The sequence below is a fragment of the Mytilus trossulus genome, chromosome 2 (genome assembly GCF_036588685.1).
Source record: "Mytilus trossulus isolate FHL-02 chromosome 2, PNRI_Mtr1.1.1.hap1, whole genome shotgun sequence".
NCBI classification, from domain to species: domain Eukaryota; kingdom Metazoa; phylum Mollusca; class Bivalvia; order Mytilida; family Mytilidae; genus Mytilus; species Mytilus trossulus.
The window spans coordinates 26,554,805-26,566,843 of NC_086374.1; the positions used below are offsets into that span (position 1 = coordinate 26,554,805).

The 12,039-nt window shown below is 32.2% G+C and overlaps 1 protein-coding gene across 1 annotated transcript in view; it reads right to left on the minus strand.

Annotated features, from left to right (window-relative positions):
• LOC134706862 (integrin alpha-4-like) overlaps positions 1–12,039 on the minus strand; it is a 42,700-nt gene that overhangs the window by 3,783 nt on the left and 26,878 nt on the right. The window contains exons 11-18 of the mRNA XM_063566178.1: positions 11,152–11,337; positions 10,376–10,603; positions 8,386–8,543; positions 6,020–6,148; positions 5,365–5,840; positions 2,909–3,083; positions 1,730–1,840; positions 891–1,013 (exon numbers count right to left, since the gene is read on the minus strand). Coding sequence (XP_063422248.1) covers positions 891–1,013; positions 1,730–1,840; positions 2,909–3,083; positions 5,365–5,840; positions 6,020–6,148; positions 8,386–8,543; positions 10,376–10,603; positions 11,152–11,337 — 1,586 coding nt within the window. The remainder of the gene's footprint in view (positions 1–890; positions 1,014–1,729; positions 1,841–2,908; positions 3,084–5,364; positions 5,841–6,019; positions 6,149–8,385; positions 8,544–10,375; positions 10,604–11,151; positions 11,338–12,039) is intronic.

Genomic DNA, 12,039 nt, shown 5'->3' on the forward strand with positions numbered 1-12,039 from the left:
ATCTTTGTCGTGAAAACTGTAAGAAAGCGTGTCGTTTCGTGCAATTCACATCCGTTCCATGAGCCATTTAGGATCCATATATATTAGCCTATAGAAATTGAATGTAAAGCTACATGATGTAGCTTTTATGACGTCCACAGATATTACCACGTGTAGCTTCTACATAGAGTATTTAATAAAAAAAGAATGTATACTTTACAAGTCAGGAATATGACAGTTTTTTCATCCTTTTTGATAGAATGAATGACATTTCAACATATATTCCACACAACGGCGGAATATTGCAACGGTAGAAATGTATCTTCTGAATTCGCTTTTTCAGAATATATTTCAATCTGTACAATTAAAATGCATAGAGAAGAAAACATTTCACAAACTTAAATGTCCATTATAATCAATGAATGTCTACTTCTTGACAATGCATACAGGTTCCTCCAAAGAAAAAGATCACTTCCAATACCAAGATCAAAGTTTTCCATACACCTGTACTATGAAGTTCATAATTCATTCTATCTGAAACATTTTAATCACCTTTCTAAATTCAAACAGGATAATTCCGTAGTCTTTTTTTTTTTCATAACTTGAACAATATGAAAAACAGGGATATTCGATAGAACTACATTAATGTTGCGCATAAAAATAGTTTGATGAAGAACACCTTATTGTAGGACTAATACTATGTCAGGAATATGACAGTTGTTTTCCATTCGCATGATGCGTTTGAACTTTCAATTTTGCCATGTGTTGAGGGACTTTTTTCTTCTTTAATTTTCCTAGGAGTTCGAAGTTGTTCTGCTAATTTACTTTTTGCTGGCTGATTTGGCCTAAATTGAGCATTTGTCTTTTACAGCATTCATTAGTACGAAACTTTATCCCAAATATATAATTACCTGAAAAGTAGTACCATGAACAGAAAGTAGCATATTTATGTTCAATGTTACTGATGTGCGTGGTCCGATGTTTCGGAATTTGCACACAATATTTGTACAGTAGGAGTGTACACCATTGCAAATCTGAAAAAATAATTTAGAACTAGAAATATTCAGAATGTACAGTTTTTGGCACAACTTGTTTAAATCGAATCAACAATATTATAGCATCGATATATTTATAACCTCAGAAAAGGAAAACATCATCGACAAAATTTCATTGAACTACATCGGAAACTAAAATAGCAAACTAACATTAACTACGCTAAACCATTTAGGTAAAATAAAGCAAACAAAGCGTTAATCAGCAGAGTGCAATATCAAACAACTGATCATTGAACAGCACAACAAAGTAGAGTATCGAACCAGAACATTCGTCGACATTTTGCAATTGTTAAAAGCTGTTAAACCTTTTGTAAGCATAAGTATTATCATTAATATTTGAAAGTACTGAACACATGCTTCAAAGATAGAAAATTCATGTCTTTAAAGGAGTACAAAATCATGCAATGAACAATTTTTTGCTTTGAAACTAGCACAAAATAGTGTTTTGAAAGAAGCACAATATCATGTCCTGAAAGAAGCACAAAGTCATGTTGGAAACAAGCACAAAATCAAGTCTTAAAACAAGCACAAAATGATGTCTTAAAAGCAGCACAAAAATATGAGAATAAAGTAGCACGAAATCATTCTCTGAAAGTAGCACGCGGCAAGCTCTTTTATGGATTTGTGTTTGTTAGATTGTAAGAGCTGACCCAATCATATATATAAGAGTTACAATGTAAGGTTTAACATCTTACAAGCTGAATATTTCGTTGTTCATTAATCTTGTCAATCAATGCACTTCCGATTTCACCTCGCTTCTTTAGGGTACAATTGTAATTTGAAGAATCTTTTGGATTCAATTCAATCTACAATATAAAATATGGAGATGAGGTAATATTGCCAAGGTAGTTAACACAGAAGTAAAAAAAGTTACAGGTTACCGTATACCCTTAAAAAATAAAGCTATAATAATCCCTTATAGAAGGCTTCTAATTTCATCGGGATGACATGTGTGAATACAAAATGGAAAAATAACGGCCTGATTTAAGATATAACCATGAACGAACAATAAATGGTGAACACTGGCGAACACAGGATTATTGACAGGTTTTGCTAGCTATAACACCAGGTTCAATCCACCATTTTCTACGTAAGAAAACGCATGTACCAAGTCGGAATGTGACTGTTATATTCCATTTGTTTGGTTTGTTTGAACCTCTGATTTTGCAGTTTTATAAAAGGAGTTTCCGTTTTGAATTTCCTTTGGAGTTCGGTATTTTTGTTATTTTAATTTTTACAGGTAAATGACTGAGGACAAGTACGTGATATGGCTCAACAGTCATTAACACTCCACAACCTCAAACAGTTGTGTAAACACGTCACAAGAAGAAACTACAAATCGCATGTGTTACTTGAATCAGTTCGAACACTCAAATTCAACTAATGTATAAACATTGTAATTCAAGATTAAATTTTCAATCAGTACATCTACATCTGATATATTGTAACAACGTCATATGCCATATATTATCCTATGTCATTTTATGTGGTTGATCTTTTGATTTTGCCATTTGATTAGGAACTTTCCATTTCGAATTTGACTCAAGAGTTCGGTATTGTTGTAATTTACTTTTTGTCAATATTAAGCGTTTTTCACAAAAAAAACAAACGTTGTCCATTCGTTTGATGTGTATTATCCTTTGATTTTGCTATTTGATTAGGGCCTTCCCGATTTGAATTTTTCTCGGAGTTCAGTATTTTGGTGATTTTACTTTCTACCTTGAATTTTCAAATGTAAATCTATACTTAAAAACAAGAAGGCCTGTTGTTTTTTGCATTATTCGTGTCATTCTTGGATATCAACATATTTGGTTCAAATCAACTACATGAGTAAAACATATTCTTATAATTATTAACTATTACTTTAAACTTACCATCAATCCATTCATGTCCAACACCCCAGGTAGCTCGGGGTAACTTATCAACATGCTGCTGTTATCAAGTAAAGATGGTCCTTCGTTGAAAATTATGTAACTAAACACAATCTTACGTTCTGTCTTAATACTTTCATTTAAGAGTTTCAAAATCACCTCATCTGGACTCCCTTTACTAAAATGAAAAAGATGTTCACAAATAATATAAATCGTGATATAGTGCAGGCGATTCGGTGTCACGATATCACAGTAGCATGGGTTCGAATCCCGGCGAGGGAAGAACCAAAAATTTAGCGAAAGCAAATTTACAGATCTAACATTGTTGGGTTGATGTTTAGACGAGTTGTATATACATTATGTACACAGCCATGTATCACCATCATTGATGGCGATCCGATGGATACATCTGTTGTAGGGTTGTCACTGACTCAGACGTACTTATGAATATAATTATTTTCTGTGACTGTATCTTACATTAATTTATAGGATCCTTTACTATAGATAATTTAGCTGATCTGTAAACAACAACATCTTCATGCCTTATATATCATGTACTGTAGTACGCCGCTAGATTAAAACTGACGTGGAAAGGTAACATATGGCCACCGAAAGCTCTTTTTTTGAGAGCCCAGGTGGTCGTGTGGTCTAGCGGGACGGCTGCAGTGCAGGCGATTCGGTGTCACGATATCACAGTAGCATGGGTTCGAATCCCGGCGAGGGAAGAACCAAAAATTTTGCGAAATCAAATTTACAGATCTAACATTGTTGGGTTGATGTTTAGACGAGTTATATATATATATATATATATAACAAGTCAAAAAGGGTACAACATCACCATTAAATAACTATAAAATATACAAATATTAGAAATGTCGGATAACAGATATCCTTCTTCAATAATAGCACGATGTCAAATGAATCATGTCAATTCAAATTGAGACTCTATCAAAATGTTGATTTATACAATTTCAGCAAACGCTGGAACAATTTTAAAATTTAAAAATAGTTATTTACGATGTGAAATGGCACAACTCTAGATTTCCAAAGGATGTGACAGTTGAGATGTAATAACTGTACTGAGGGCAGTCCTCAAACAAAAAAATCAAAAAAATCAAAAATGTCCTAACCGATCCAGGATGGTATAAATTAGACAACGGTAGGGCAATTACAACGGAAACTACATATTAAAGCCTTCCAAACGAATAGCAGTCTAATAGTGATTGAAAAAATGAGTTTTGTATAATGAGGTAAAATAATTGAACGTGGCAACGTACTTATACATCATCCCGAATCAATGAAAACCTGTTATTTAAACGGTTATTTTAAAAAATAATTTCGAACTGTAAAGCCAGTACTAAATCCGGCGTTGTTTGAAACAGGTGGTCACAGGAAAATGAGGGACTCGTTCTATGTTTTTTTCATTTATGCCCTCTGGGGAGACTGTCCGTAACTTTCTTATCCAAAATCTTGCCCGAGCGACTCTGTCGACCTTCGACCAACACTCGTTGTGGTCTATGATCGTGATGGTAAGGTTTTTGAGATCAGCTTATATATATATATATACTTGGAATTACACTAAAGAGCATTGTTGTCATCATGCCTAGTTTTGTATATGCGAAATCATTTTTAGATTTATATCCTTCAAATCCTCAGTCAATTATTATGAGTATGTAAACGTTAACGATGATACTATGCACGCGGGGTTATATACAGTCTAAGGGGAAACAAGCAATCGACCAAAAACTATAAAATAATCGAACACGTTTTGAGGCATATATTAAGTGGAAGTTGTTGTCCAATACATCTTCTTTTTTATTATTTCTTACAATGTATTTATACATGTACCATATACAAAACACAAACCGAGTCACTACAATTGACAGATATGAAAATGAATGGACGTTACATCATTTTGCATGAATTTCTATCACAGGAGTAGATCACCGTAGCAGTATTCTGTTTAACCTTTCGGAATTTTGGGTCCTCCATGCTCTTCAATTATATTTGGCCTTTTTGACTCTTTTGAATCGGGCGTAACTGATGAGTTTGTGGTGCATAATTTTAATCCCTGTTCTTATGATGACTTTATTTGTATTAACCAAAGAGCTCCATAGCAACTACTCAAAATATAAATTAGAACAACAGATCACACAACCATAACCAACCGTCTGGTCCTCCTCGTCACAATGATAGGCACTCTTAATGTTACTTACTCAATGTTACTTAATTTTTAGGCACACACGCTTAATATTATGGTACGGTTTTGGTCATCGTTAATAAATTGTATACCCAATCTATGACTGTAAAAAGATTTTGAGGTACGACATATAAAAATTATATTACAGATTTTGAATATTAAAATTTACCTACCCAATGTTAAATGAGATCAAGAATATACTACACACATGTACAGGGGAAAAAATACTACTTGATTTGACATTTAAAGTTTAACTTACCCAATGACTGTTACATGAGATCTAGAAACTACCGGTAAATTTAACGTTACATTATTGGATATTCTACTACTACTGTGTGAACTGATCAAGAACTCTACGCTATCCTCCAATAACCCGTTTCCAACGTAAAATTCAAAAATAGCAGATGTATTGTAATTTCGTTCCGTACTAATTCTACTACTAATGATGAACTTTGAACTATTGTAGTCTTCAATGTCACATGGCAAACTACGATTGGTCCAGTAATGAAAACTTTTCACAAAAGATAATGTTTTTGAATATTGAATGTTTATACTGACATCTCTTGGTGTTGTTTTAGTATCATCCATATTTAGTACCGTTACTATAACGAACACGTTAACTGGTTTTCCTACAGTATATACAGTTTTGTTTTCATTCTGAATTTCCATTGCAGCCTTGATAAATATATTGTCGTCACATTTATTGTCATCAGTGCATTTCTGCTTCAGTTCAACCTACAATAATCGTTGTAGTATTATTTTTTCGCCAATCTTTAATTTTCTCAAGCTGCTTCACTTTTGAAAAATGTTTATAAAAAAATATAACACAATGGAACAACTTTTTGATAGAAATAACATTAAATCTTTATTCATAATTCATGCTTTCAAACAGAGAAATAATCATGTTAACATACCCTTGTTTTGTGTATATTGGTAATTTCTGGTTGTTTTTTCTTCCCGTTGAATTTTAATAAAGTGACCTTTCGACCTTTTAAGTGGTAATCTAGTTCAATCCATACATCTTCATTCGATTCGTCATTGAACTACAATGATAAAGAATCATTAAATTTAAAAGTATAATAGTTTAGTGCTAACACGGAGTTAAAAGGTGTTTGGTCTAAAAAAAAAAAGTATTACACGATCGCTGATATATTTCATGTTTAACTCTTACCATTGGTTTATATATGTTACAGACATTTTCTAAATTGAGGCATTTTGTAAAATGACTGAATTTTCAGGCAATATATAAAATGCCTAACATTGACAAGCATTATACAAAATGACTAAAAATACATAATCATTTTGTAAAATGACTGAAATTTTGAAACAAAATTCCACAAATTGCATGTTCAGTTTTAGGCAATTTGAAGAAGAATACTATCATTGATATGACAGAAGTGGGGGAAAACACAATATCTTGTAAAGAAAATAACTAATGGTTCGGTAGAATTAACTTGTTTTCAAAAAACCAGCTGGAAAGGTTTCTATGTCATATGGTGTGGTTTTGTTTAAGTTAAACTACGTTAAGTATGTACTCACTCTGTATTTTAGAAAGTAAATTTATGATTATTTTGTCAAAATGAAGGGAATACAAATCGGTCTTTTAATAGAACAATCTTTCCAAACAAAAAGAAAATCCAGATTTCAACAATGAAGTGAAACATGTGAAATAGAGAAAAAGTTTTTTTTTATAAGTGACTGATTGTTTGCTTTCAGTAGCAAATAGTTCATGCACTTTAAGATGAGAATGATTTGGTTATAATTCAAATTAAGTTTTTTCTGCAGTTGATTATTCTGGATAAAGGGTAGAAATTCCGCTTGTCCATCTATAGCATGAGTTTTGCAATACAAAGCGGTTTATGGTTGTGATGCCAATAATAATATGAGTATTTTCATATTTACTGCCTCAAGTAAACTGCAGTCATAGATACATCATACTTTTTGGGCAGATTTGATTTATTGAGTACAGTCCGTTAAAAGCTATAAGCCTAAAGGTACAAGCCAAGAATATCATGATAATGTACTTTCAATCTTCTTGGAACATGTGAAACCCAATGATGTTGAATGTTAAGTGCTCTATTAGAGATTGTCATCGGATTGCTTAATAAGTGATAATCCAGGTTTCTTCAAATGTTGTCAAAGTGCTTAAACCAGATTTTTGCGTTAACCAATTTATCAGGACACAAAATGTGATCAGTTCTGTCATCCAAACATTTTGAGAAATTATAAATAGTTGTCGAGTTCTGTGCTTGAGTTAAGTTAGAATAATTCGGTAAAATGTATTCTTGATTATTCAAACTCTTCTATTTTATTTGAATAAAACTACTCCGGTGTCCAATGCAATTTCATTTTTTTCAGCCATTTTACAAAATGCCTAAAGTTTTCAGCAAAAATGCCTAAATTAAGAAAATGCCTGTTACATATATATGTATATCTGTGTATACTGCCTGGTTTTTTAAACATATTTATTTATAGTGGATTGGAAAACAAGTTTTGCAATTTATATAAATCCCTTTCCACTTTGCGGGTGCGATTGCTGCCTTTATAGCGTCATTAGCCTACTGTTTTTCGAAATCTTTTAGGGTGTCTTTTACGTGCAGTGGGATATGGCTCTCTCTTAACACGGGTCAGACATTTATCATCCCCTTCCGACAGACTATCATCGTTTCCTCAAGACCATACTCGCAAATGGTGTCAAGGGAGAGCCAAAAATTCAGTCCCTGAAATTTTCATCCAGAATCGGGAATCGAACCAGGAACCTTGTGTTAGTAGTCCCATGTGCAAACCAAAACAGATGTATGCAACTCAATATAGGGATTGCATTGACAGATTTGTTTTATAAAATATGATCAGCTCTATACCCCGGCAAAGACAAAATGGGCTTCGTTTCTGACTCATCATCGAATGCATAACGAGAGGGTAGCAATTTGCCAAATATTAGGAGGATACAGTAACACATAGAATAATTATGTATAATAAATATCCTGTATCATTTATACATTACAGACTTTCTGAAAGTTAGTTTATAACATTTTAAAATGATAAAATCATATTATCCTATAGTCATATATATACTCCTATCATGAAAGATTTTGACCACTGGACAATTTATCAAATATCTCATGTAAAACCTCATCAACGATATCAGGTTTATAATTTGTAAAATTATCAAATCAGAATCTTAACTTGTCTTTATCTTCTACATTTTTCTCTATTGTTTTCTGAATTTCCTTTTGACACATTTGTTGGAATTGTTGATATAAAAGATGAAGATAAGTACCTGTATATATATTGTAGTATTTTCACATGCTCGCCTGTTGACATAAATCCTACGCTTCCCAGTGAAAGTTGTATGTATCATCAAGTTGTTGCTTTTGTTCAAGCCAAAAACTCGAGAATTATTCCTAGTTGAATCAAATACAACCTGATATTTTACAACTGTAAAATAAACCACAAAAATAAAAAGTAAATTCATTTTACGGAGTATGTCTGTTTTGTTCACGCATCGTTGTAAAAATAACGTAATGTGATGCGACTGTCATAAACGTGAGAGGTTTAGCGCTATAAAACTAGGTTTTATCCACCATTTTCTACATTTAAAAATGTCTGAACCAAGTCAGGAATATGACAGTTGTTGTTCATTCGTTTCATGTTTTTTATCATTTGATTTTGCCATTTAATTTGCGACTTTACGTTTTGAATTTTCCTCTGAGTTCAGTACTTTTGTGAATTTACTTTTTTATGAGGATTAAAACTGACAAATTCCTGTTCACCAATTTGCATCAGAAACTTAGATTCTCGTGTTTCATTAATAACATGGTAATAAATATATAAAAAATTACAAAAAGTCCTTAATAAGAAATTAACAATTTTAAGACACTGTGTAATTAACCATCGAAATGATATCCGAAGAATTGCAAATATGCTCCATTTATTCTAAAATGTTGGTAATTGTATGCTCCTTTTATTTCAAACCGTTGGTGATAAATTGGTAGTAAATAACATAAGCCACAAAACACCGGAATATTATAAGTGAATACAAATTTATTTGCTAATCGATACATACATCAATAGGCATAACTTCAGTCAAATACTAGAATCCAAAAATCAATCCATATTTAAAAATTTCGAAATGATCAAATATCGTGAAATCACAAAACGAAAAACAAATTAACAGACAACTTATGAAAAGAAGGCTTTGGTCACGACGTTCTGTCACTCAACAACCCAAGTTTTGATTAGTCATTAATGTCACATATCTTGGTAACCTTAAAATAACAATTACGACAAGTGTAAAAGGTCTACCTCCAATCTTAATGTTTTCTTCGATATTGACAAAAATGCACAAATTCATACCAGAATCTATGACATGCATGATGGTTTTCCCATTTTCAGCAGTCACTAATCCGTCGTATGGCGTTTATATATCAAAGTGTCTGATAGTTTTACATTAATTCGTTGTCAATTTAATAAAATATTTTCATGCGAATGACATTCAAGTATGCGGTTTGGCTAGCTATAAACCAGGTTTAATCCACTATTTTTTACATAAGAAAATACCTGTACCAAGTGGTTATCAATTCGTTTAATGTTTTGATTTTGTCGTTTAACTAGGGACTTTTACTTTTTAATACGTAATACAAACATTGCTCAAACAAAGTTCAAAAGAAGATCGACTGAAGTGTTAAGGTCACCATCACGGATTGGATGATCGATACGATGTGTATGTGTCTAACATCACGACATGTCTTTGCGGTTTTAGATCGTTAGATACTTTCATATGTGTATGGAGTGTTATTTCACAGAGTGTCTTTTCCCTGAAGTTCGCATGGTGGTTGATGCATGGAAAACGGAAAACGCAACCGGTATTGCTCCTTTGCAATAAATGTGTCTCCCTCAGTTTCTGTTTGTGACCTTGATTTGTTTCTTCCTCATCGATTTACAAGATTTGAACAAAAGTAAACCACTGTCGCCTTAATATGATATAGGTATGTAAAATATGTGGCGATATTGATCTGTTCTTATCATATTTTCTTTTTTGAAGATGGTGTGTCTTAATTTTTATGAGATCTTATTCTTAACATTTCTAACGTTTCACTTAGGATACCTCCCTGAAAGGTATTTGATCAAACTAGTTTTACACAAAACTGCAATACCAAATGCATTATTCATGTAATGATTATCAATTCTTGCATTAATAATGTACTTATTACAACTAAGTAATGTTCATCCTTGATCGGCATTTTTCTGTTATAATCTATTTCACTTACTAACATTAGTCGGTGAGTTCGGTCTGTTACTTTTGAACAATAAACAGTATACCAAGCTTCCCTGTAGAAGAGTTTGGTTGGTACAGTTTGGTTGTAGTTTCTCGTGAATGATACAGCCATTCACTGGTTGCAAATTTGTAACTTTTAATATTGTCTCCGACATGTCAATTAAAGGAGTAGACCACAGGACAATTGCATGATCAGAATTGTAGGCACCGACTGCAATATCTGAAAAAAGGACTTTTTCTGTAAATCAACTTTAAGATTTGTTTTTTATTTTTGAATTGGATGTGTGTGTTAGTTAACAATCGGACAGGACAAATTCTTTGTGAATGTGCCCAACAAGATTTAAAATAATAAATTCATAAATAGTATCAAGAAACAAATTAACTGGTACTGGTTAGAAAAGGAATAACGACCAACACGTACTTCTAGTTATAAATCTTTGAACTTGAAAGATAGTTATAATTCTTTTTTCGGATTTTACATTCCCCCAATCCTTTCAATAAGATCTTTAAAATTTAAAAACAGAAAAGATATAGGACACATTCGCAGCTGTTTCATACTCAATTTTGATTTCAAGATCTTTAAATAAAATATGGAGATTTTTTTTTATTGCATCGTCATCTTTAAAACAAATAATACGGAACGGTCGATCATCACTGAAATGCTGATAGCAGTAATAAAGTAGTACTTTATATACACTCAAGTGGATTTCACACATTATTAAAACAAATGAAAATGGGAATTCAAAATCAAAAATTAAATTGTGATACCTGAATAGTTGTTTCTGTCAACATCATATGGCCTGGAAAATGATATACCAAATGTTCTTATTCCAGGATCTATCCCCATGGCTGTAATATGTTTTGTGAACTTGCTCCACAAACCTAATTTATACCCATTAAAGATATATATGGATCCTCTGCCATCTTCTTCATAAGGTGCACCAACGACAATATCTGTAAACCAATCATATTGTTCTTCAGAATCAACATAAAGTACAATTCTTTTATTAGAATTTCAAAGTGTTAAATCGTGCATCACTTGTGTCCACCTTTTGTTTGATGCAAATTTATTGCACTGTGAAACTTGTTCGTTGTTGAATTAATCAACAATTTAAATCAGATTTCATTTTGCAGTTCAAAAGAAATACTTAAAAAAAACTGCACGAAATTGCATAACACTGTACTTGGTGTCATGATAATTCAATATTGTTAAAGCCACCTATGATTGCTCATGTCTTTGTTAGTTGGTCTAAATCATAGTACAATATAAAGACATAGAAAACATTTTATTGCGTTTTAAATATCAAATGTGTACCAATCCCAGGTACTTATATAAACCTAAGGGAATGTATTGGTTGAGGATTAATTATGTGTGCGCTATTGAAACAATCTATTTCATATATACTTCATTCCAGTATAAAATCTAAACATTATCAGCAAAAAAGCCAAAGCATGAAAAAGGACCATTGACAACTTTTCTTAGAGTTAGCATAAAGTAAATATATTTCTACTAAAAAACAGAGACTTCAATAAACAATATTAAACAATATTAAACAGAAAATGTACGGTGAGGCAAAAGAAAGAAACAACCAACAAGAATGCCAAAATACTACCACCAGCAGTAACACTAGAAATTTTACTGAGTTCAAATACTTG